The following is a 27067-nucleotide window of genomic DNA, read 5'->3' as shown; positions in this document are numbered from 1 at the left end:
AAATGTTAAATAAATGTAAAACCACCACTAGCCAATAATATATTTCCATCACACTAGAGACAGAAACAGGGCTTCCTTATTGCAAACTGGATAGCTGTAGAACAAGTAACTTTCAACAGGAGAGATGAAGCAAAATCCAGACTATTACCCTTTGGGCTCTTCAAGAAGATGTCCCAGTGCATCCATCTTATGCAATGCATTGCCTCCTATGGCAGAACTGAGGTACCGGGGAGCAGCTGGCATAGCCTGCGGTGGGCCCATGGGGGCTGCTGGTCCAGTAGGGAACAAGAACGGAGCTGAATTAGGTGCAGGGAGGTTGGAAACAGTCTGAGAGGCGGTGAAAGTGGAAGGCAGAGGCACTGATGTTCCACACACAGACTGAGACGTATGATGAAGAAGAGGGTTCATTGCAGTATTGCAGGCGACAGGCACCAGCTTTGAACTAAAGAAGTCCAGATCCACCTGGTCATTCTGCAACAGAGAGTATGCTGTTACTTCCTCCTGTGCCTTAGATACCACTGTAACTCACTGAAATAGGCCTTACCCATTAGGATATGATGGGGGAAAAGCTAATGGCAAGCAGGTGGGTCTGTTGCATCTGTTGGGCTATGTCCAATTTGTAGTTTCCTTGGCAGCATAAGGTGCTGTGCGGGACTAGATACTATTAGTGAACTGGAGATCAACGGGAAGGAGTCAGAAGCTGAGGTGGCTATATGCATTATGGGCATTTGGATGCGGACTTCTAAGGACAGTATCCTATCAGAGCAGAGAAAGATATACTAGCCAGAGCACAGGGGTGAGGAGGTGGACAGTACATTTCAGGGTAGCAACAACTGAAGAGTGCTACCTGTTGATTAGCAGTCCCGGTATCCTGGAATGATGGCCTCTCCCTTTGGCCTCCAAGTGTATTCAATCCAGAATACAGCCATTCCCTTGCAAACAGGGTTAATGTTTTTATTCAATCTATACTTATTGACATCCCCCCCAGGTGAGAGACTTTTGTATCAAGCTTTGTTGAGATGCACTCAAAAAGCAGCACGTACAAAGAAGGGATGTGAAAGCAGAGATGTCTTCTCTCTGTTGGTTCAGAGATCCCAGTTATACAAGACCCAGAGGCAAGACACAGGCCTTCAAATCTGGAATAGTTATTGTCTCTGGCCTGTGTGTAAGCACTGCCCTGGAATATGGAAAAAGCCACCACACCACAACAGTCTCTGTCTGTAACTCCCTCCCTCCATACCTGGAATATATTCCACTGGTTATTTTCAGTCGGTTCTTTCACTGCACTGGGGGCTGGGTCATTCAGGCCTGAATGAAGCAGAAAAGATTTGGAAACTGGAGTAAAATTGCAAAAAACTCTTAACATGAGTGTCAAGAATTAAAAGGAAGTGGTGCTAGACTGCTAGTTTTCCTAGTCCCCTCCTATAGGGTTTTTGACCACTATGGTAAAACCACTCAGTTCAACTCTGTAACAGGTTGAGAGCTTGATGAAAGAGACATATGTGTTCCATATCAATGATCAGTCACAAGCTCATAGATCTCATACACATATCTCCTGCACCTGCAAGCAAGTCTCTGCATGCAGCACTTCCAATGTTCCTCTTTCCCAACCCATTGCATCCCCTGTTATTTAGTATCAGAATCCCCTAATGCACTTTTCTCCTAACCACAGCCCCACTGCTATTTCAGTACTGAAATGTAATGTGAACTGGTAGTTGACAAGCATTTTTAGGGATTAGACTGGGATTACAGCAAACTCACTGCATTTGTGACCTATCTCTGATTTCAGCAGGGTATTCCAGAGGTTTTAATGCTAGCCTACTCCCAAATTCCCATTGGCAGGGAGCTTCTTCGGTGTCCCTTGGATGACATCCAAAGCAAGCCAGAATAATAACCCCTAGCACTAACAATGTGTGGGTAGTACTGATACACTGCCCTCTGCTGCCCAACTCTAGAACCAGGATGTAGCCACGCCTGCCACTTACCTAAACACAGCAGCTCCTCATCCAGCAAGGAGAGGGAATTGGCCACGCTGCTCTGATGAGTCAGAGGAGCTTCTGGTTGGCTGGAGGACCGGCTCCGTGAGTGACCCAACTTTTGGGGAGGAGGTGGGAGGATGGGAATTTCTGAGGAGGCTTGTGTCGGTGCTAATGTTGACGCTGGCGTTAGCGTTGCAGGTGGCATTGGCGGTGGCGGGACACTGGAAACGTCTATGCCAGCAAGGTCAATGAGTGTGCTGACATTACTGGTAGGATCACTCCCTACAGGGATGGGGAGAAAAGTTTAAGAAGGACTGCAGTCAGCGGGAACAAAGGCTCTGCAGACAATACCCAGGGAATTGGGTCAGACGGCTTCCCTTTTAATCAGAATTTCTGACTCTTCAGAAGAGAGGAAACCACGATGCTTTCCACTGGAGCAGTGTTTGCTCATTTTATTTGGCCACGGAACCCTTTTAAACCCTTTTAAATTTAAGAATTTTGTGGAACCCCTAATGCCAGACTTATACATGGAGCTGAAAAAGTACTCCACAAATAAGTAAGGATAATAATAAACAAATGCTAAACAAGGTCATGAGATCAACACAAATGAAAATTGTTTTTAATAAAATTCATAAATTCATAAATATTAATTTTTTTTTAAATCATAACATGTTATTGTAATGGAATTTTCTCACAGAACCCTTATTTTCACTTCACAGAACCCCAGGGTTCCTCAGAACACCATTTGTGGAATACTGCACTGGAGCATTGGCTGTTTAACAGCTATTGAGACGGACGCTGTATTGTTAGGAAACTTCTGTATAAAAAGAGGACCCCAGTCCAGCGATTGCTATCTCCCTACTACATATATTCTGTGTAGTTGGCAAACTCTCTATGCCTGCTTAGTTCTGGAACTTGGGAGCCCCAGTGCAGTGACAATAGGCAGTACAGGTTGTAATCAGTCAAGGAGTTACTAGCGAGCCAAAGAGAATTACAGGCTCTCTCTGCATCCAGAATCTCCTTCAAGTTCATCACAACCAAATCCTGGCTCTTCCCTACAATAAGGGACCCCATTCTGCACAGTGATCAGATCCCTCCTGTTCTTCATCCATGAACCTTTAAGTCAGTGTCCCCAACCTTTTTCTGGCCAATAGCACATTCATGTTTTCACAAGAGTGTGGCGGGCGCCAACAATTTTTCAAGGCTTATTTTGTATTTGTACATTAAATAATATAAAAAACATCATATTTAATATATGTATCCATAAGATAAAAAAGGTAATTTTACATGTAAAAGGTATTAATTAAATTATTCAGCAATTACTCTTTCACCTCATAATGTGAATTTGCTATTTTCATATTAAATGTGAATTGGGTAAATTTGATAGAAACTTAATTTAGTTGGATAATTTTTATGTTAATTATATTGTAATTCATTTTTAAACAAAATTCTGCATTAATAAAAAGGGGGAGGGGGGTGTCCAAATGTTGTTGAGCATAAAAAGCACCCTCCCCCCAAAAAAAATCATGGCACCTTTAAATCTCACACTCCCCATCCCCACGTCTCCTCCCCTTGCTCCATCAACTCTCCTGGTGCCTGCTGCCCCCCAACCTCTCACCCTCCTCTGCTGTCCTGACTCCTGCCCTTCTCACTGCCCTCAGCCCTCCTGTGACCTGCCCCCTCCACCAGCCCTTCTCTCCCCCCTGTGCCCACTCCTCCAGTAGCCCACTCTGATCGTGTGAGCTACTCCCTCTCCTAACACCTCCCTCTACACACCTGCCCTGCCTCTCTCGTCTGGTGCTGGTCCCTCCCCTGCAGGTGTCTGCCCTTCTGCTTCAACCCCAGAATCCCCTGGCACCTGCACATTCCCTTACCCCTGCACCCTCCTGGTGCCTCCTCCTTCCCTCACTGCCTCTGCCCCCTTTGCCCTCTTTTTCCCTGATGCCCACCCCCTCACCACCCTCTGCCCCCGTTCCCCTCATGCCCCTGTGCCCTCACACATGACTTGCTCCATCCCCACCTTCCTCATGCCCACCCCTTCTTTCAAGCCTTCTCCCAGCACCTCCCCACTCTAGCCCCAATGCCCTTATCCTCTCCTCTCCCAGCATCACCCTGTCCCCCCTCCCACTGACACCTCCCCTCCTGCCCTTTTCCTCATTGTGTCCACTTGCTCCCCCACCCCCGGCATTTGTATCTCCTCCACCCTGTCCCTTGGTGCCTTCCCCTTTCTTCTCCTGACCTGCCCCTCTCCCATCAGCATAAGCCCCTTCCTCTCCCCCTCTTTCCTCCTATTCTTCCCCTCTCTTCTGCCTTCCAGTTTGCAGGGCTGGAGTCTGCTGCGATCGGGCCCCAGAAGTCCCTGCAGCCCGGGCTTCAGACCACGTGCCGGACCTGGAGCTGAGCCGCTCGGTGTTCACAACACGACCGCCCCGCCAGGTGCGCTCACCGCCGTCCCACCTCTAGCCAGGCTCTGCTCCCCCACTCGGCACATCTCCTTCCTCTTCCTTCCCCAATCCACAGCTGGCCGTTTTAAAAAACGGCGCCGCAACGCCACACCAACGTGGCACAACCCCCTCCGGTGCACCACACGTGACTCACCCCCAGTGCAGGCCTGGCTCCACCCGGGTTGACGGCGCATGCTCGCGCCTCTCACAGCCATGCCCGTTTTCCCATCCCCTGGCCCGGTATCTTCCCTGGCCGGGGTCAGCTTGCCGGCCTCCTCATCGGAGTCCCTCAGCCTGGTGGGGTCTTCTGGTGGGGCCGTAAGTGTCAGCAGCGCCCCTACCAGCTCCGGTGCAGGAGTGTGGAGCCTGGTGGCTCTGTTCCACTGGGCCAGTCCGCCCCTGCATTAGGGTGAGCCTAATGCAGACTAGGCGGGCGCACATAAATGGCATCTGTGGGCACCACGTTGGGGACCACGGCTTTAAGTATTTTCCAAATAATAATTATGCCTCATGGTGCCCAGAGTGGTTTCCCCAGCATTTTCCAGATGGGGAAACTGGTGCACATAGTGGATACATAAGGGACTTGCTTAAATTCACTCACTGACCTTCTGGTAGAGACAGAAATAGAACCCACATCCCTTGACTCCCAGACCTCTGTTCCAATCCCTTAGATAATGCTTCTGACCTCCCATTTAAGCATAGAGAACAAGATGAACAATAAATGTATATTAACTTCTCCCTGTTGGTATTTAACCCAGGACTGTTGAATAATCTAATGAAAAGGCTACATTCCACACCAGCTATTAGTAATCTAAACAGGAAAGCACAGCTCAGATGCAGGTCTGCTTAGTCAGAATGTCACAAGTTAAGAAATTTCATTAGAAAAAAGCCAGTCTCTCAAGTCAAAGCATTTTCACCAGTGGCCAGAATTATAAACTCATCCGTGTACCCATCAATGGCTGCTGTTTGGAAGCAGATTTTTGACGCCTGCTTGGACAGGTTTTACCCCAAACAGCTGATAATACTGTCCTTTACTGCAATTAATTGGACACCCTTCACAAAAAGACCAGATTCAAAACTGAACAGCAGATGGCTATTGAGGAAGGCTACTCACCTTCGGTTGCAGACAATGTAGGGATATCTACTTCACCATTGACGACTTGACCCTCGATTATTTTTTTATAGGAATTTATTACCCGGGATAAATTGTCACTAGCCTGCAGAATATCCCCTAGATGTGGGAGAGAGGCAAAACTTGAGAAGAAATTTCAGTCACTTTGCTCTCTATTGAATTGGATGCTCTACAAACGATTAACAATCCATTATTAGGCTGCAAGCTCTTCAGGACAGGGTCTGCCTGTGCAGCACTTCACACAATGGCCCTGGAGCACTGCTATAGTAACAGTAATAGTAATAATAATTAATAGCTACTCAGTGATTAGTTTCCACAGGGACATTTCTAGAGCCCTGCGCGGATGCAAAATTTGTACCTGCATCCACATCCGTATCTGCAAAAAGAAGCTGCAGATACCTGCATCCACATCTGCAGATGAGGATACCTGTGGATAAAAAGCAGATATCTGTGCATTTGCAGGGCTCTAGTCATTTCCCCTCCTGTAAGTGTAGAACGTCCCTACCTTATGTTGACTGAGAATGTTTACCACACGGCGTACCTACAATTCTTACTGCCAGGGCCCCGCTCTAATTCAGATTGTAAGCTTTAAAGGCTTTGGCTTTTTATCCCTGTGTTAGGGGTCATACACATCCCTGGTGGCATAGAAAGAAGTAACATGACATTAATAACACTCTTGCTTTACACTGGCAGTTACCAGCCATGTCAGCCTGGCTGCAATCTTCTCCTTAAAACACACCCCCTTCCTACCAAAAAGGGGACATGGTTGTTTTACCCAAACTGCTGTCGTTATCCTCTGTTTCACTGGCCAGTTTGAATAACGTCCGTCTTTTGGTTTCACACCTTTCATAGAGCTCCTGGGAAGAGATATTGGAAGAAAGAATCTCATCAGCCAAAAGCCATCGACAGCAACAAACACCATTCTGACAGTCAGAATGAAATGACACATCTGAATGGAAGTCTCAGTATGAAGTAGGGATGGGTAATGGGCTAACTGTGTAACCTCTGAAAATATCAGGGGTTAGACACACAGTTACATGCACCCGCAGCACGGGGCAGCAGTTGGCTCCCGGTGAGTACTGGCTCCTGCCCCATGCTATTGGTACAGAGGTAACAGCATAGGGCAGCAGCCGGCTCCCTGGGAGCTGAACCGGGAGCCATATTTAACCATTTGGGTAACCAATAAGCTCATGTTTATCAGTTACCTGTTTAAACGGCTACACTCTTACATCCCTAGTCTGAAGGAAGACCCAGAGTCCATCTGGGTGATCAAGTCCCCCTTTCCTAGCCCTATAGGGGGCAATTTACCATTTTATCAGCATGCAAAGTTCAAGTCTGATCTACATTCTCAGTATAATAAAGATGAATACTAGTCAGTAGCATACCAGTAGAATACCAGTCATGCACAGCATGCCTGACTGATTGTGCATTGTCCAGTTGGCAGTCCACAGGACTTTTCTGTCCGTCCCCTGAGAGGGATGCCATTTTGTAAATCTTGCCATACTTGGAAGGTCATGTTACATGGAAGACACCATTTTGGACCACCTAAGCCGCACAAACAGAGCTGTCCTTAACCATACGCAGGATACACAGTTGCATAGGAAACCCAAAAATTTGGGGAACCACTGAATCTTAATGTCCACCCACTTGTCTCTTCCTATCTCTGTTCTGTGGCTCTGCTCTCTCTGGAGAGGATCTAGATAACTTAAAAGTGAAAAAGCCTGACATACCTACTAGCAGAACACTGAACCTGTGAAAGAGCCATTTGAGTAGCAATGAAGCCATGTAACAGGCATTTGCCAAACCCAGATATATACTGTCAGTTTCTGAATTTATTGTTATAGTTAAAGAGCCTTAGTTTAAAATATTTCATTAGTGTGTTGCTGAAGAGTATAAAATCATACCTCTAAAAATCGTTAACACCCCCTCCTCCCCAGCTGCCATAGGGACACCAGTTTAATAGCACTGCGTAGGGCCCCATAAATCCTAAAGACAGCCGTAAATGCAAGTGAGTTGTTGAGTCCCCTTATTAAAAATGTCACAGCTTGCCACTGATATCATCAGTCCTCCACGCTAACAGCATTTATCCTTAATTCTTTTTCCACTCCATATGTTGGATTCTTATCATCTCTGCTACAGGAGCTCCTAAAAACCCCAAATGAGAATGGGGTCCCATCGTGTGAGGTGCTGTACACTCCCTGCACCAAAAAGCCTCCAATCTAATGGGAAGAACAGAACTATCATCACCCCCACTTTACAGCTGGGCCAGTGGGGCTGAGAATCAGAAAATGTAGTTTCCTAATTCTGCCAGTGACCCACACTGTGTTTTCAGCAAGTCATTCATCATCTGTTAATAGATCTAATGACCACTTTTTTTTTTTTTACAAATAACTTTGAGTCCTTCAGCTGAAAAGTGTTGAGTGCATAGCATTATCATCTCTAGCGGATCACTCCATAGATGGTTCTCAGTTCCTATAGTAGCTCTTTGTGTTATTGATCATTTTTTTCTTCATATTTTCAACTCATGAAAAGGCAAAGCTCCATAAAACCTGAAAGAAGAAAATGCTGAAGGATTCCTACAAAGAAGGATGAGGCTGTACCCACCTTCATGAGCTCCTTATCAGCCTCCGATGAGTCCTCTTTGCTATAGTGAACCAGCATCTCATTCAAAAGCTTCACATTATTATTCACTTCCTCTAAAGTGTGCATGCGTTTTGTCACTTTCTGGATCCGAGCCTCATCCTTTAGGGTTTAAAACAAAAAGAGGAAAGTGAGCTTTCCCATGAAATCTCAACTGCAGGAGCATCGCTGTGAGTCACATTAAATGAAAGGCTGATTCCTATTTGAAATAGAGGGGGGCAGGAACTAGATTTTCTATTTTGCTAGAAATTCTGCAATTTCAAAAAAAACCCTTTCCATGCTGACAGAACAGAACCAAAACAGTTCAAAACTTCCCGTGGGGAAAAAAATTTAAAACAAAACTGTTTTGGGTCAACTGAAATGTTTTGTTCCAATCTGTTCTCAAGTCTTCAAATTGTAATACTGGAATGCTCTGTTCTGTTTTTAATCCTAAACACATTTTTGTTGAAATTAACACATTTTTTGCAAAAAATGTGTTACTTTTAACAAATTGGCATTTTCCAAGAGACACACAAACAGTCTGTCAGAAAACGTCTAATCAGTTCTGATTAGGCTACCATGCTCTTCAACAACAAGGGAGACTCCCTCCTATGTGATGCTTAGATTTGCATGGGAGTAGGGTTAATTTCTATAGAAAAGAGATTCCAGTGACTTCTATTCTCCCCAAATTAGAAACTGTATTTCTCCTTGCTAGAACAACACTGGGTTGCTTGAATGCCATGCCTCCTGAATACTAGAGCTGATGAACATATCACAAGTTCATATATAGCCATGGTGTCCAACATGCTGGCCACTAGCCATATGTGGCTTTTAAGGCTAGTTGGCATGAACAATGTGGCTATTTGGGGGTTGAATGTGGCTAGTTAGCTATAAACTGGTTGGATACCACAGATATATAGGCTGGGCGGGATGTACGTGTACATGTAGATAGCTTGTGACAAGTGCCAGATTGACAACTCTGCAGACAGTCCACTATATCCACAGATTAGAAATTACAAGCACAACATCAGTGCAAGCTTCTCCCTCACCAATATCTGATCACAGTGCCAGTTTGCTAGTGAGAAGGTAGTTTATTCCTCATGGTCCATTTGATCCTTCCTTCTTCTGAGTGTTCCAGCAAGGGAACGAATTGCAGAGGTTTTAAGGATGTAAATACCTGTTAACTTGAACCCAGCCTGAGACTCATGAACAAACTCATTTCAGACAGCCCATGCAACAGCCACTGGGCGATATCCACTTTCAGTTACTGAAATGTGACTGGATGTGAGCTGGCAATCCTAGAGATGAACATCATTGCTAATCCCCTTGAGTAATTCAGTCCCCAGAGCTTCAAGCCTAAACTTTAAACTAGTTGAACTAGTGCAACACTAATGGAGAATGAAAAAAAAACAAATCCAATGAGTCTGTCATTCACAGGTCACTAAAGCTATACATCAGTATTGTTAACATATTTAATTACAGGGTCACACTACATGATGAAGCAACCCCCTATTCCTACAAAGATTTCTTAGGCTACGTCTCCACTTGCCACTCCAGAGACTGATCTTCTGGCATTCGATTTAGTGGATCTAGTAAAGAGCCGCTAAATTGAATGCTGAGGGTGCCCCCGCTTGGCGCTGGTGGTACTCGCAGTCGTGAGGAGTAAGGGAAGCCAACGGGAGCATTTATTCCCGTTGACCTCCCATTGTGGAGGCAGCGTCATGCTCAGCTTAAGTTATGTTGACTCCATCTGCGTTATTTACATAACTGGAGTTGTGTACCGTAAGCTGACCTTCTGGGGCTAGTATAGATCTTGCCTCTGAAAAATAATTCTACTGCTTTTTCTTACCTCTTTTACCATGGTTTTAATAAGCTTGTTCGCCTCTTGCAAGTCATCTGGGTTTTTGCTTTTTAACAGTTTGGCTAAGAGCTGTAAGAAGAGAAGAGCACTTTTTACGAAAAGTGGCCTCTGGTGAGGCAGAAAGATCATATATCGAATGGCTGCTGCACTGGAGCAAGGGAAATGGACAGTTCAGAGAAAGACGACTCAGGTCAAAGCACCTTACTTTGCTTTTTGAGTTACAGTAACTTCTGCAAGAGTCTCTCATGGGTTTGCTATTTTGTTTTCTGTTAAATTACCATATCTGCAATCATGTGCAGCTCAAGCACATTGGGATCTTGGAGACTTGCTGATACTAGACAAGAGTTGCTCCGACTGCAGATAGGTAAAAAGCTTTTCCTCTCATCCATTACAGCAGCTGAAGAGCAACTTAACTAGAAATGGCCAGAGAGTGATAACACTGAGATGGTGGCTCACTCAGGATTTCAACTCTTAAGTGCCCAAGTGGTAAGAATCAAATCTACATTCCATGTGAAATCAGGCCCATAAACCAGCAGGTCGGAGCTGAGTCAGAGCACTTCCTCTTACTAAAATGTTTTGTTTTGCTGAAGAGTTTTAAGATTCCAGCCTTCACTTTACCTTGGATTTCTCCTCATCATCAAACACAGGGTTTTTGGGGCGAGGTGGTGGAGAGGGAATCAAGGTTCTATCCACTGGAATTATAGGGTCACACATAACAATACCTGAGAGAAGAAAGAAAAAAACAAGTTTGTACATGCAGTCACTCAAGGCACTGCTACTATTTGCATCCAAGCAGCAAACAGAGGGTGTAGTGCTGCTGTTCGCATACTGGGTTCGGTTCTTCAAACACTGAGATGGAAGGATGTTTCCATGAGGAATGGGATAATTTAGCAGCAAACTCCCTGTGCACGTGATCTGGTGAACTAAGGGATGTTTCCTTAGAGAAAGACCAACACTCCAGAGCTTAGTTTGCCACATCCTTGCAGTTTCTGAGCCTGACCCGTGTGATCAATAGCTCTCTACCATGTGTATTTCTTCTTTCATAGAATCATAGAATATTAGAACTGGAAGGGACCTCGAGAGGTCATCAAGTCCAATCCCCTGCCCTCACGGCAGGACCAAGCACCATCTAGATCATCCCTGACAGATGTCTATCCAACCTTCTCTTAAATATCTCCAGGGATGGGGATTCCACAACCTCCCTAGACAATTTATTACAGCGTTTAACCACTCTGACGGGAAGTTTTTCCTAAAGTCTAACCTTTCAAATTGGCCAGGGTTCCCCAATGTGAAGTCCCATGTAATCCTGCTCTGTACTTTTAGCAGACGGGCAGTAGGACAAGCCAAGAACAATAATGCAGGATTTGGTACTCCACAGACTCCCAGCCATTAGTTGCAGAAAGGGTCAAGTTTCACAGCTAGGCCCCACCACAAAATCCTTAACTTTGCATTATACTCATAAAGGCTTCTGAAGGTATCCTCTTTGTGCTGAAGCTATGAGAGAAGAGAGCTCTTGAGGCCTTGCCTAGGTGACAAAGTTGCATTACTTTAAAGTGCAGTTATAAAGTAATGTAGTTAAGTGGGTAAACAAGCTGTGCAGACACTTTTATTTTAGTTTAAACCAGGCCTGTTTGGCTTAAACTGATTAGGAACCAGGTTAAGCTCCACCAAGATAAGCCACTCAAACTAAAATAAGAGTGACTATAGGAGGTTGCACTAATTAAATCAGCTTAAAAAATCAAGTTAAGTTAAACCAGTGTGAAATTCTCATATAGACAAAGTCTTTGAAGAATTTTCTACCATCTAATTGATGAAGTCCTGTCCCCAGATAGTCAGCGGTTGCCTTCTTGAGTCTCTCCACTTTGGGGCATTCCTGCTTAAAAATGTAGGCTGCAGGAATACATGCATGAGAAGCTCCTTCCCACCTTGTCTCTTCAGCATGTAGTAGGCATCTTTTATTTTGGATTCCTCTGGCAGTGCCACTGTCCAGCTGTACAGCAACTCAATCACTTTGGTTTTCACCTTCTCCGAGACTCTGTCTCCCAGGTACTGAGAAGGAGAGAAAAAAGAAAGGAAAACATGACAATTTATCTCTCCTTTGTTAAAAAAACCAACCAAACATTCAATATGGGAATTCATTGGGTGATCACTAAAGTCTGCCACATTAGAAGGGAGTATGAATATCCCCTATCTCCTGTCAGTGCTGATCTGGGATACAGTTTCACAATAAAGATGGCCAGCCGCCCTTATCATAACTACACTGATACAAGATGCAGTTCATCAAGACAAAAACATCCCTCACCTCTTTAAACTAATATTTAAGTTGTTTTTCAGGATAAAATAATCTTATCTCCACCTGCTTCAGACAAGGGAGGGGAGGGATGTCTAGACTACATGCCTCTGTCACCAGAGGCATTTTTATTCTAATGAAGCGGAGGATATTTAAATGCGCGCTTCACTGACTATGTCGGCATGTCTAATTTACATGCCTCTGGTGACAGAGGCATGTAAATTAGACATGCCGACATAGTCAATGAAGCGCGCATTTAAATATCCCCCGCTTCATTAGAATAAAAACGTCCACCACATTGTGCCAGCTCAGCTGTTTGTCAGCACGAGCCAGCAGTCAAGACGGGGATCAGTCAGCAAGGAAAGCCTTTGCCGACCGATCCTGTAAACATCACTGCACGAGGCATAAGGGATCAGTCGGCAAAGGCTTTCCTTGCCAACCAATCCCAGTCTTGACTGCCGGTTCATGCCAACAAACAGCTGAGCCAGCACAACGCAGCGGCTATTTTTATTCTAATGAAGCGCGGGATATTTAAATTCCCGCTTCATTGACTATGTCGGTATGTCTAATTTACATGCTTCTGGCAATAGAGGCATGTAGTCTAGACATACCCCAGGACTCAAATTTGGTTTGGAGTTACACAATGTCTAAATGGGCTGCCCCGGGCCCAATTCTGCTCCTAGTGAAATCAGGAGCTTTGCCAGTGGCATCAAGGAAATCAGAGTGTCCAGATGCTTTTATCTAAGGCTACGTCTACACTATAAGATTTTTGCACAAAAGCCACGGTTGTTTTTCTGCAAAAACCAGTGGAGCGTCCACTCCTCAAGTGCGCTTTTGTGCAAGTAAATCGGCAGAAGAGAAGGCTTTTGGCAGTACAGTTATTCCTGTCCCCACAAGGAATAACTCCTTTTTGCACAAGAGTTCTTGAGCAAAAAAGGCAAGTGTAGACACTTTGCAGGGGTTTCTTGTGCAAGAAACCCCTATCCAAAATAGCACAGGTGCTCTGATGGCCATTCTGTGAAGTGTGGACGTGCTTTTGTGCAAGAAGTTTTTGTGGAAGAACTCTTCCACAAAAGGCTTCTTGTACAAAAGCCCTGAAGTGTAGACAAAGCCTAAGAAAATGATGGTGATGATACATTGCACTGACATCATCTTTCACCAAAGAGTAGCAGCAAGCTTTCCAAACAGGAATCAAGCCTCATCACACGCCTAAAAGGTATATAAGTATTAGCTGCCTGCTATACCGATGCACAGAGAGATTAAGCAACTTCCCGAAGTCTACACACAGCAAGTTAGTAGCAGAGCCAAGAACTGAATCCAGGAGCCCCAACTCCTACTCCTTTGCTCTTGCCATTGAATCACAACTCCTCCCTGCTGCTAATTATGTTTAAACAAAGTGAGTAATACAAGGTCCAAAAGTCTTTGTACCACATTAAGGAAATGAGAAATGATAAATCTTGCACCAGCAATGAGAAAAAAACTGTTGCTTGTTGAGGGAACTAGTAATCAGAGTGCAAAACACCCAGCAAACAAAAGCCACAGACTAATTCACACAGTGAGCCAGATACTGGGAGCTGCTTGTGGTTTTAAAAAGGCCAGGCCGTTACACAGGAGTATAGAAAATAGCTTAAAGACTGACCTTTGGAGAGACAACTTTTATTAACTCGTTTAAAAACCGAAACTTTCCTACTTCATTATGAAATCTTCGCCCGCAGTTCTTCATACAAGCTTCCAGCACCTGTGTTCAAGCAACAGAAACAGGTGGTGAAACCAATACACCCCCAAGTCCAAAGAAATAACACAGCTTGTTTTCCTCTAAGGGAGGTCCCAACTATACCAGGTGACAGTAAGGGTCTCATTTCATTGAGATACAGGAACTCTGCCCAAAGACACAAGGTTTGAACGTCATTTCTTTGACTGTGAAATGTTATCAAAACAGGTACGTCTCTAATTTTGACAGAGCACATCTAGGAGCCATCTTCTGGAGAAGAGTGGCAGTGGTGAAGAAAAAATTCTCTGAAGGTAACAAACAGAGGACTTAAAGTGAAAACAATTTCTGGCTCCAGTGCAGTCAATAAAGGAACTCCATGCTTAAGTTACATAAGGCAAGTATCTTACTTTCTCAGTCTCCATTCCCTTGTGGAGAAGGATAATTAAGGAGTTGATTGCAACAGTTTCATGGAGCATAACAATGATAGTACTAGATAACCCACTGAATAGTTGGGATCCCACTCCCTTTAAAAGTCCACAGTGACAGACACCAGCTGGATTTGGGGCCTTGAGAGAGAAGGTACGGACTACCTACTGTCAAGGCCTGGACTGCTTCCCATTCTTGGGGTGACTGGATTTTATGAGCCAGTAGTCTCACAGCTATCTGTGGACTGAAACAAACCAAAGTGCCACATTATAAATAAAACAGATACAGAGATTTTTTTAGGACTTTTTAGACTTTTACAAAATCTTGTGTTTAGAAAAGCAGGACATCACAAAATGAAAAGGAAATGCCACTTTGCCCTTCTAGCTTGAAAACTTCAAAGCACTTTAACAAAATATTCTTCATAACATATACATAAACTGGGGTGTTTACATGAGTAAAAAGGGAACATGGTCTAGTGGGCTGTGCACAGGGCTGATAATCAGGAATACCTGAGATCTAATCCTGCTTCATTGATTAATTCCTAGTGTGTCCTTGAATCTTCGCAGTGCCTCACTTTGCTTCATGTGCAGTAAAATAATACTTCTATACTTTGCAGGAGTGCCATGACTCATAAGGGTTCATTTGTTATTGTTTATAAAGATTTTTTAAGGATCTAAAGCCTTACATAAAGTATACGGATTATTATCCCTATTTTACAGATTGAGAAATTGAGGCAGAGGGCTTAGGAAAGATCCCCAAGGCCAGAGAAGCAGTCAGTGTCAGAGGCAGGTGTAGCACTCAAGTCTTCCTGGCACCCAATCCTGCACTCAGATCACAGTGCTTTTCAAAGAAAAGAGACAGAGCTATGCTATATGCTTCCACGTTCTCCTGCTTCCTTTATGTTCGTGTTTTCCTCGTAATATCAGCATATTTTACAAATATGAAACATCAACAACTGGACATAAAATTTTGTTTAAATTAAGAATGTTAAAATACAATACTAAGTCTGACTGACATGGACAACACACCCTTCAAGTTCTTTGTTGATCTGGTCACAGAACCCAATGATGTACTCCCAGTCTTCTTGCCTGTTAGACGGGTTGGTGGCTTTGTCTTTAGTTAAAAAAAGAGAGTGAAAGAGAGAGAAAATATGTATTACTAAAACACAAGAAGACGCAGAATAATTGGCCTTTCCAAAGAAGAAGCATCAATTGCCGCCCACCAAAATTGAGAAATGAATTCACAATTTCTATTCCCATATATGTGTGGGTGCTCAGTAAGGAAGGTGTGTCAAAGTCAAGTCAAGCTGCTCTAAAATTAGCCAAACACCTAACACAGTTCACTGCAGAACCATGCAATGACAAGTAAGTGCTTTTAGATTCAGTATTTTCTAGTTACTGTATAAAAGAGAACAACCTCACAGTCTTCCCTCAGCTAGGCAGGTTTGCAATGTTGTCTCTCTCCTCCTTCATTTATAATATTGAGCTACTTACAGACAGTGCCTTTAGTTCTGTTGTAAGCAAAGCTCCTTTTTGCATTCACTGGGAGTTTTGCATGTGTACAAATTGCAGGATCTGAGATTTAACACAGTACATAGATCTTTTACCTTGTTCTTGGAGTGTCACAGAATTTATTAGATGCCTTTACACTACCTACTAGAAATAGATCCAGTTGTCAAGACTTAACTTTGGAACACTCCCTAGCTCAAAAAGAAACAGACTGCAGAAAACTGATGCAGTTTTGCATCACCAATACAGCCTCTCTCCCTCCTCTCCCAGGCAATATCTACACTACAGAGTTTTTTCACAAAAACAACTGGTTTTGCACAAAAATCCGTGGAGTGTCCACACCTCTAGCGCGTTTTTGCGCAAGAAAATTTACAGTAGACGGCAGAACAGAGGGCTTTTTGCGGTGTAGGTATACCTCTTTCTATGAGGAATAACTCCTTTTTGCACAAGAGTTCTTAGTTCTTGCGCAAAAAGGTGTCTGTGGACGCTCAACAGGGGTTTCTTGCGCAAAAAGAGCCTGTCAGAAAAAGCACAGGTACTCTGATGGCCATTTTTTAATGGCCATCAGAGCTTTCTTGCGCAATAGCATCCATGCAGTGTGGATGTGCTTTTGCGCAAGAAGTTTTTGCAGAAGATCTCTTCCGCAAAAAGCTTCTTGCGCAAAAAGCCTGCAGTCTATAGACATAGCCCCAGTGACTGAGTTATCAACATCAAGAATCAATACCAAGGGAAAAAATGTGCTACAAATCCAGCATATAGCAAAGTTACAAATCAAACCATAGTGAAAATATGTAAATGTGCATGTACTGTCATCTTAAATGCATATGTAAAAGAATACGTTTAAGTACACACTACACTAAGAAGAGTCATTAAGTATAAGCATTAATTTAAAACATCCCTCCTCTGGTCCACTGGCATACATATATCAATTGTCAAACTACTGCACTGAAATGTCTGTTTTAAAGTGCATCCAAATCCTCTTGCTGTTGTATTCCTACAGTGTTTGCTTGGCTTTGCTTTTCCACAGAAAAATGCTCCCATAATCTTACAGGCCCCTGTCTTGCGAGATGCTCCACATTCCTGTGCCCGGGCTGAGCCCCAGCAGCTTCTATGGGACTTTGGGTGAGCAAAAGGGCACACATTACAAAGCTGCTTCCCTTAGTCTTTAAATTACGCCTCCAAGCTGTGTTTTAAACTCAAGAAAGTTCTGTTAAAAAGGTAGTTTTTCTGCAGTGCCAAGTATTTGTTAAGAACACTTACTACTAAAACCTTATTACTGTGCCTTTGATTTCTAAACACCATGACAGAAGCATGAAAAGCCAGGCTTACAAGACAGTCTGAAGTTCTCTTCAGGCAAGCAAATCAGCATTTCTGTATGGCTCTGTGTTCCAAAGCACCTTTTCGTTGCTCTTGTGCTGCTCTTTTCACAATTCAGACATAAGAACTATACAATGGGATGTTCTAGTATTGTAAAACAACTAATTCCTTCCAGCCATTTGGTTGGCTGCACATTCTGCCATCAAGAAGGCGATCTGATCTAGACAATGAAACATAAATGTTCATTTCCACTGATTTTAAAGCTGCTCTGCTCTGCTTTTTAAACTTAATGACTTCTCCTAGCATCTCTTGGAATCCCAGAGGATTGAATATTCTTAGTTTGGACTTGGAGTCACCTCATAAACCTTGTTATTTTATACTCTGAACTCTCAGGGTATTCAATTCTAATAAGAAGAGAGATGTCACTGAGGGAGATTTCATTTCACTTAAGGAAATCAACTCGTAAAAATCAATATTATACCTGTACAATATCTGATTTCATAGAAGTTAACACTCTTGCAGCAGCAGAACAAGCTTCCCTACATTGCCTCATTAATGTGCCTCAATCCTGAAAGTATCATCCCTGGAAGAGTTTTACTCCTCACTCCTTGGCCTCTCTATTAATACAGTCAACAAGGATCCTGTTAGCACCCATTGTGGAAGCAGGTTTCTTGCGACACCTGGTCTGCTAGGACACATACTAAAAGTGAGCAATGGATTTCACATAGGCCCCTGAAGCCCTCAGTAGATCTGAAATAGCAGCTACAGGAAAGGGCTCTATAACACATTACCACAATCCCATCACCACCCAATCCTTTGGCTTTTAATCCTTTGGGTCATATCTGATGGTATAATAATGTTGCCTGATACCTGATCTGAGTGTCAGAGTCACTGCATTCCTTAGCTGCTCCAAATCCTGAAACACTAATGAAGTAACACTCAGCTGTAAATCAAGGGGGCCCATTTCATTTATGTAGCAATGCTGTGGAACCCTGGGGAACAGAGATCTTTAATTGTCTAATGACTGGTTCATATTTTCACTGTTTTACTTCTCAGTTTTAAAAAAGGAAAAGTTACAAACAAGCCAACATTCTAAATGTTCATTACCAGACTAATGACCTGAATCAGCTCCTAGCAGCTATGTGTCTGGTATTTTAATTTGTTTCTCTCTCAGGTAGAATATGCAGAATGCCAACTAATGATGAAATGGAAAAAAATTATACGATTTGCACACACGCACACACATCGCCCTCTTCTTAGATTATGAACTCTTTGGAGCAGTACACTTTATATTTACCATATGTATGGACAAGGTCTAGCACATACGGAGATAACGAGTCATCATGGCAGGGTATTGGGGAAAGTTTTCTATTAGCAATAATCATGCCTCAGATTGAGCTCATTGGTTACGATACTGCCACTGCACAAAGAATAATATAAGTAAGTTTACTTTGCATGTAGGCATCAGACAGAGCAGAGAGTGTTAAGCAAAAGGCATTCCAGCTCGGCTTTCCCCTTGATATTTTTATGCCCACTGCCTCGTCTTGTTACCTCCCCTCCACCCCTGCCCTTTCTCCCCTATTTATTTTAGTTCTGGACATCCAACACTCTGGTCATCTGAAGAAGTGGGCTGTCCTACGAAAGCTCATGATAGCATCTACATGTTTTGTTAGTCTATAAAGTGCTACCAGACTATTTGTTGTTTTTTAAGTTTATCCTGTACAGACTAACTCAGCTAGCCCTTGAAGCTTTTGAAATTAATTTGTTAACCTCCCCTTCCCATTTCAGCTAAAGCACACAGGAAGAGGAAGAGCCCTGTCATCCCAGTAGCCAGAAGTGGGAAGGAAAAGAGGATAACAATGCTTGTAGGGATGTAAAATCCTGCGTAACTGGTAAACTAGTTAAACATGAAGGTTAATTCATTTTTAATCAGTTAATCAATTAAGAGGGGTTGTTCTAGCCCAGTTGGGTGGGAGCAGCCTCCCCCGCTCCCTGCCATGGCTGGGCTGGAGTGGCCCATCACCGCAGTCAGGAGCTGCTCCAACCCAGCTGGAACAGTCCCTGACTGAGCTTCAAGCCCCCCCCCCCCACACACACACAGACATGCACCCCCCGGTCTGTCGTGGACAGGGACTACTACAGACGCCTGGAGCAGCCCCTGCCTGTGAAGTGCCTGGGCCAACTGTGGACAGGGGCTGCTACAGATGCCCAGAGCAGTTTCTGCCTGTGACCCGCCCTGTCCATGGTGGGCCCCATGGGTCTGGAGCAGCCCCTACCCACGACAGGTGGGGAGCCGCTCCAGCTCCCATCAGCTAACGGGTTAATCTTTCACATCTCTTACTCATCACATATTGAAGCACATCTCCTGCTGCAGCAGAGATGTTAAATATCGATTAACTGTCTTGTCTCATTAATTCTTATTCTAGAGTCCCCGGGGGCGGAGCCAGCAGCCAGTGTTCTCGGTCCCACTCCCGAGGAGCCCCCTGCAACTCTGTGCTGCTGCCTTTGTATCAAAGGCAGCAGCATGGGGTACCAGTTGGGATATGGTATGTGAGGGGAGCCAGTTGAAAAACCAGCTCCCCTCGCGGACTGGCTGCCTGTTGCCCTGTGCTGCTGCCTCTGAGCTCCCGGACCTAGCACAAGCCGGAACTGAGCCAGGCTGCTTGCCCGCCTAGCTCCTAATACTCTTTAAATGCAGAGCCACAGCAGGGGGAGGTCCTGGAATTGTTGCATGCCAGGACTGAGCTGGGCTGCTGGCCAGCCTGCTAAAAACATTCCTAGTGGGGGAGGGGAGGGAAATGCGTGTAGTCTATAACACTATAACCTATACACTTTACTTATCGATTAATCGACTACACTATTACATCCCTACACTGCAGTGTGAAGACTTGAGGATGAGATTAAACTGTGGTGCTGTGACAGAATGGCACTACTGCTCAGTTGAAGGGCGAGTGCCATTGATTCAGAAAATTCCTGGTCACACAATTCATGTTCTGTCCTTTCCTTCCTGTGGGATATTGGTCCCTACTGTTGCATGGATTTTGCCCTTTTCTTCCATGAGGATACAACAGGTACACACCTTTCCGCTTAGCATCTGACATAAGACTCCTTTTTGGATAGAAAGTCCTCAGAAAAACAGTCTAAGCAGTTCAGCCTTCTGACCAAGTTTCCCACTCCCACAGCCACACAATTACCATGAAGTAACGAAGAGTGATACAACAGCACACATTCCCCTCACCTTTATCCAACTGAATGACATTCAGGCCACAGGGCAACGGGTCCCTGCCCTGTATTTCTTCACTGAGATTTCCTCGGGGAAATGTAATTTTGGGAGGACAAAGTGTGTATCATTTGGCAAAGACACCCAGACTCTCACCACCAGCCCACATGCATTTCTTCAATGGCCAATGGAAACTAATTTGTGAGCACTCTTCTACAAAGGGAGGATTCTATGAGTCACTGTACTAGTGATCAAGCATAAACTGTTTTGTTTAATTAGAAGGCAACATCCAAGTTGGCATATTCTATTTTTATTTTTGTGTATCATTTAGATAGATAATACTGATTATTTCTTTTAATCTTTTTTATTGTTATGGATTTAATGTTCACAGCTAAAGATGGAGAAGTCAGACAATAATTATTTAAATGCATCAGACACTGCCATTCAAAAAGGAAAAGTATTATAGCTGTTAAAAAGCAAATTTTCAATATCATGTCAAACTATACAAAGTAAATATCCTTAAATAAAACTCTACAAAAAATAAAATAAAGTTCTCATACACTGTTTTTTTTTTAAACTTTGGCTCTCTATACATTTTAAGGATGTTAAAGATTAGTTGACTAGTCGACTATCTGATAAGCATTTTGACTAGTGGACCAGTCCATAGGCACTTTCACATTTCTCCTTTGAAATGTACAAGAGCCCCTTGTACAGGAGGAATGCGGAACTTAGCGTACAGCCTGGGGCCACAGGGAAGTCCCACTGACTCCAGGCTGCACGCCGGTGCTTTCTTTGAAATGCACAAGAGTCCTCAGCGGGAGCTCTTGTACATTTCAAAGCCATTTGCTTATCGGATAGTCTTTTGACTAGTCAACCAGTCGATAGGAACTTTCGCATTCCTCCTTTAAAATGTACAAGAGCCCTACTGAGGACTCTTATGCATTTCAAAGAAGGCACCTGCTTGCAGTCCGGAGTCAGCAGGACTTCCCGCTGGCCCCGGCTGTACGTTGAGTTCCACATTCCTCCTGTACAAGGGGCTCTTGTGCATTTCAAAGGAGGAATGTGGACGTGCCTGTCGACTAGTCAATGGAATTCCATCAACTAGTCAATTAACCGCATTTTAACATCCTAAATACATTTCAATTATTATCCATGGAAATATTTTTGTCAATTTGTGCATGTGAGGTGAAATCAACATTTACTGATACAAATCTGATCATTTCAAGCCCACTTACATCCCATGAAAAATGTGCTATTCCTCCAGCTCCCAGTCAGACTCAGAGAAGTTAATGATATGCTCTCTCTAATTTTCAGACACCGAGCCATAGGACAACCAGTCCCTCAACTTTCAAAGTTAAAATTCAAATAGTTGGGAAGGTTTTCCTGATACCTGGCCCAAAATTTCCTTCGTATTAGACATTTTCATGTATGAGGGCTGCGTCTAGACTGGCAAGTTTTTCCGCAAAAGGAAAAACTTGCCAGCTGTCTACAGTGGCCACTTGAATTTCCGCAAGAACACTGACGATCTCATGTAAGATTGTCAGTGTTATTGCGGAAATGCTATGCTGCTCCCGCTTGGGCAAAAGCCCTCTTATGCAAATGCTTTTGCGCAAGAGGGCCAGTGTAGACAACGCAGTATTGTTTTGCGCAAAAAAGCCCCGATCGCAAAAATGGCTTTCTTGCGCAAAACCGCGTCTAGATTGGCACAGACGCTTTTCCGTAAAAAGTGCTTTTCCGTTAAAAGCATTTGTGGAAAATCATGCCAGTCTAGACGTAGCCGAGCTGTATGCCCTGAATCAGTTCTTCTTGGGGAGAGTGAGAGAGAGAGGGTATGTCTACACTACAATGTTAGTTCGAAATAACGGACGTTAGTTCGAACTAACATTCATAGGCGCTACACTAGCGCTCCGCTAGTTCGAATTTAAATCGAACTAGCGGAGCGCTTAGTTCGAAATAGGAAAACCTCATTTTACGAGGACTAAGCCTAGTTCGAACTTACTAGTTCGAATTAAGGGGTGTGTAGCCCCTTAATTCGAACTAGTGGGAGGCTAGCCCTCCCCAGGTTTCCCTGGTGGCCACTCTGGCCAATACCAGGGAAATTCTATTGCCCCCCTCCCGGCCCCGGACCCCTTAAAGGGGCACGGGCTGGCTACGGTGCCCCTGCCAGGTGCAAGCCTGCCAGCACCCAGCCAGCAGACCCTGCACCTGGCACGGCACAGAGCCACCCACCCGATGTCCCCCAGCCCTCCCCCTCTTCCCGGGACCAGGCTGGCGGCTCCCGGGAGCTTGCCCGGGACCGCAAGAGGTGGGCACCTTCCTGGGCTAGTGCAGACATCGTGGACCTCGTCCACGATCTCCGCACTAGGCACAGGAAAGTGGCCGTCTAGGGCAGGAGAGCTGCCAGCCTGGCCACCCAGGAGCAGGTGTGCATGAAAATCAAGGGGGTCCACTGAGACCCCCCCGACCCTGAGCCCTGAGCTTACAATGGCCGTACTGGGTCAGACCAAAGGTCCATCTAGCCCAGTAGCCTGTCTGCCGACAGCGGCCAACACTAGGGACCCTGGAGGGGATGGACCGAAGACAGTGACCAAGCCATTTGTCTCGTGCCATCCCTCTCCAGCCTTCCACAAACTTTGGGCAGGGACACCACTCCTACCCCCTGGCTAAGACTACTCCATGGACCCAACCTCCATGACTTGATCTCACTTCCCTTTAAACTCTGTTCTAGTTGTAGCCTTCACAGCCTCCTGCAGCAAGGAGTTCCACAGGTTAACTCTTTGCTTTGTGAAGAACAACTTTCTCTTACTAGTTTGAAGCTTGCTACCCATTCCTTTCCTTTGGTGTCCTCTAGTCCTTCTTTATGGGAACTCATGAAGAACTTTTCTGAATGCACCCTCTCCACCCAACCCCTGCTTTTAGAGACCTCTATCCTGTCCCTGCTCCATCTCCTCTTTTCTAAGCTGAACAGTCCCAGTCTCTGTAGCCTCTCTTCATCTGGGACCTGTTTCCAACCCCTGATCATGTTAGTTGCCCTCCCCTCTCCCAACCTTTCTTTTCCCCTCTCCCACCTCCTTTTCCCAGTCTCCCCCAGTTTTGTTCAGTAAATGTTGGAAGAAACGTTATCTTTATTTTGTACATCAGGAAGGGGGGCTAGGGAAAGGTTAGTGGAAGGAGGTGAGGGAGGAATTGGGTACGAGCCCCCGATGGGGAAGACTGAGCTGACTCTGCGGGCTTCTGGGGGTGGAAGCTCTCCTGCAGCCCCCCAATTGCCCCCTCTCCCCAGATGGCAGCCTGCGGCAAGTGCAGCCGGGCTGATGGCCGAGTGCCCAGTGTGGGCATTCCGGGCACTCCAAGCCAGGACTGGTTTTCAAGCGCGGCACCCCTGAGAACTGTCTGTCCGGGGTGGGGGTCGGGTCCCTTTAAGCGCAGCCCTCGGCTAGCCTGAGAGAGCATCTCCACGCTCTAAGTCCTCCTCTGATGCCCTGCCGGCACTGCTTCCGGCCATCCTTAAGCCCTGTTCAGGGTCCACTCAATGTGGACATGCTAGTTCGAATTAGCAAAACGCTAATTCGAACTAGTTTTTAGTTCTAGACGCGTTAGTTCGAATTAGCTTAGTTCGAATTAACTAATTCGAACTAAGTTAGTTCGAACTAACTCTGTAGTGTAGATATACCCAGAGAGAGAGAGACAGGGTGTTTCTGAGTATGTCACAAGATCAGCAAAAATTATCAGTAGGCAAGAAGAAATTACTTATAAGGAAAGACTAAGATAAAAACAACTGACACTACAGAAGTAGATGATAACATTCTACACCTGTCTGAATAGTGTAAACACCATGGTGGAAGAGAAATTATTTTAGTGGACACATGGAGATATAATTAAGCATAATAGATTTTAGACTGTAAATTCTATAGGGTAGGGACTATGTTTTAGTCTACATTTGTACAGTACTGAATCCTGGTTGGGACTTTTAGACACATTATAACACAAATACAGAAAGAAGTGGGATGAAATAAAGACAGGGAAAATCTAGACTGTGAGATCTAGTTATTTGTGGAGTGGTCTCCCTATCAGCAGTAGTAGAAGTCCTATCCCTTGGATAATTTAAAAACAAATTATTACTATTTATTTGTATTGCAACAACACCTAAGAGCAGCAGTCATGGAACAGGACCACATTGTGCTAAGCACTAAACAAACACAGGAAAAAAAGACAGCTAAATTGGACAGTGTAGTGGAGCACCTGACCTCCTTTGGAAGGGGTTATAACAGGCTGGAGGGAGCCTGTGCAGACCCTGGCCAATTAGGAAAGGGCTTCTAGAACTGACCAATCAAGAAAGGCTTGCTGGAGCAGCCCAGCTATAAGGGGCTGCTCAGCAGACTGGAGGTGGACTCTTCCGAGAGGTATGGGGAAGAAAACCTGCTGAAGAAGAAGACAGCAGAAGTAGAAGAGAGAAAACTACAGTTGATATCTGCCAGATTGAAGCCCTGACACAGGGGCAGAGAAGGTGCTGGCGATATGGGGAAGTGGTCCAGGGAAAGCAGGTAGTAGAGAGAAGTGGAGGAGTGCAGTAAGTGGATGCTGCTTGAGGGTCCCTGGGCCAGAGCCAAGAATAACAGGTGGGCCTGTCTCCCTTGCCCCACTGGTGCTAGAGAATGTAAACTGCTAAAGGATTGCAGTGTGCCCCTGATGGAGGAGTTAGACTAGGAGCTGCAGTTTACCACTGCAGTATGAGGATAGGCAAAGTACTGCTGGTTCCCCCTGTGGGGAATGGCCAGAGGGCAGTGCCTTTTAGGATGCTGGTCTGGGAGGGACATGGATCCATAACCTACAGTAGGTGGAGACAACAAAGTGGTGACTATGGATATTAGATAGTGGGTAATAGAATAGTTAACTAACACTATGAATTCTTAGTTAGTTGACTATTCCAGTGTTTCCCAACCTTTTTTTATAAAGAACTCCCTTTTTTTAAAAACAAATTATAAGTACCCCTGGTACCTACAGCTTTCAGACACACACAAACACTTTCTTCCATTGCAACACATCTGTTTAAACAACTTAATCGTAGCTGGGTGGGCAATCAAATTTTGGGATGTAAAAAGTACAAAAATAATAAAGTGCTGTAAAACTTAAAACAAAAATTTAGTTTTCTCCAAATTTCAGTTGTTGACATACCCCCTCCCCCTCGAGTATCCCTAAGGATACTCGTACCACTGGTTGAGAAACACTGAACCAGTATGCTCTGGCCCCACTTCCAGGGAGCCCCTGCCACTCTGTACTGCTACCTTTGTGTCAGAATCAGCAGTGTTGGGTGCCATGCGGGAGCTGGTCTGTGAGGAGAGCCCATTTAAAAACTAGCTCCCCTCATGGACTAGCTGCCTGCCGTCCCATGCTGCTGCCTCTGATACAGAGGCAGCAATGTGGGGTGGAAGCAGCCCCTACTCAGGGATGTCCGAGCTCCTTATGGACAGAGGCCCCAGTGGGAAGGGGATGGAAGAGGCTGGCTGCTCCAGGCTCTGTACATGGGGAGCTCTGACCTCCCACGGACAGGGGCTGCTTTTGGGGACCAGCCTCTGTCTGTGGTGGGCCCAAGCCTGCCATGGACAGAGGCTGCTCCATGGGATGCAAAGCAGCCTCTGTCCACAGGGAGGTTGGACCCTTGCGGACAGGGCCCGCTGCAGGTAGGGTTTGCTTTGTGGCAGCCTCCCTTGTCCCTCCCCCTGGGCTACTGCCTCTGATATCAGAGGCAGCAGCACAGGGAGAAGGGGAGCAAGCAGCAACACAGAGCCAGTTTGGGGGGAATCAGCTTTTAATCCGGCTCCCCCCAGCACCAGCTCCTGCTTCTGCCCAGTCGACTAAATTAACCACTAAGTCTAAGTTTATCAGTTAATCATCTAGTTGACTATTTGATGGCATGCCTAGTAGTGACAGATGAGACACCACCTGAAAGGGTGCATGAATTGAACTAATTCCCAGAATGATCCACAGGAGATGCTGTGGTGGTGAGTCTGTACCCTATTACAAGCAGATTAATGTACAATTGGGGAAATGTTTAGCACAGGCTGGGAGATGGACTAACCAAGATGACTTCTACCTAAAAGTTCAGGATTCTGTAATCTGAGAGTAACTTGCCATTAAAGCCATCATTCCAAATACTAATGCTTGCAACAATTCCACAAGCCTTTTAAAAGACAAGCTATTTCATCTAAAGGTTATAACTACTAGTAGGGTTTTAAAATCCCATTTAATTAACTGGTTACATATGCTTATATGGTTAAGCCATTCAATGGGGGTGGTCTGGAGTGGCCCCCACTAGTTAACTGTAAATAGTAAGTATTACCTGGTAACTCCTCTTGTGAAATAATAGTGCTGAATAAGGCAGGGGTTACTGCCCTACTCCCCCCGGCCCCAGTGTAACATGACTGCAACTTATCGGAGAGACAAGGTGGGTGAGGCAATATTTTTTATTAGAGCAACTTCTGTCACAGCTGCCTCACCCACCTTGTCTCTGTTATCCTGGGACCAATATGGCTACAACAACACACATAGTATTTGACTGA

At 44.9% G+C, this 27067-nt stretch overlaps 1 protein-coding gene and 1 non-coding gene across 5 annotated transcripts in view; both read right to left on the bottom strand.

The window, feature by feature from the left end:
- The window catches only part of GGA3 (golgi associated, gamma adaptin ear containing, ARF binding protein 3), a 40677-nt gene that overhangs the window by 10957 nt on the left and 2653 nt on the right, over nt 1–27067 (bottom strand). The window contains exons 2-14 of one of the 4 annotated variants that reach the window (XM_025178118.2): nt 18585–18707; nt 15491–15575; nt 14631–14706; nt 13965–14063; nt 11961–12084; nt 10654–10757; nt 10024–10104; nt 8160–8297; nt 6331–6412; nt 5538–5654; nt 1986–2261; nt 1241–1308; nt 149–471 (exon numbers count right to left, since the gene is read on the bottom strand). In XM_025178118.2, the coding sequence (XP_025033903.2) occupies nt 149–471; nt 1241–1308; nt 1986–2261; nt 5538–5654; nt 6331–6412; nt 8160–8297; nt 10024–10104; nt 10654–10757; nt 11961–12084; nt 13965–14063; nt 14631–14706; nt 15491–15575; nt 18585–18672 (1661 nt within the window). In that variant the 5' untranslated portion in view covers nt 18673–18707. Of the gene's footprint in view, nt 1–148; nt 472–1240; nt 1309–1985; nt 2262–5537; nt 5655–6330; nt 6413–8159; nt 8298–10023; nt 10105–10653; nt 10758–11960; nt 12085–13964; nt 14064–14630; nt 14707–15477; nt 15576–18584; nt 18708–27067 lie in introns of those variants that run through there. The other 3 variants (XM_075903694.1, XM_075903693.1, XM_075903695.1) reach the window with 3 other exon arrangements.
- On the bottom strand, nt 18584–18719 carry LOC112543601 (U4 spliceosomal RNA). Its single transcript, XR_003086839.2, has one exon. It is a non-coding gene; the product is annotated as a U4 spliceosomal RNA (small nuclear RNA).

Source organism: Pelodiscus sinensis, chromosome 20, assembly GCF_049634645.1.
Source record: "Pelodiscus sinensis isolate JC-2024 chromosome 20, ASM4963464v1, whole genome shotgun sequence".
NCBI classification, from domain to species: Eukaryota; Metazoa; Chordata; order Testudines; family Trionychidae; genus Pelodiscus; species Pelodiscus sinensis.
Note: the sequence above shows the minus strand (reverse complement) of the source record. Positions and strands in the feature narration are given on the sequence as shown.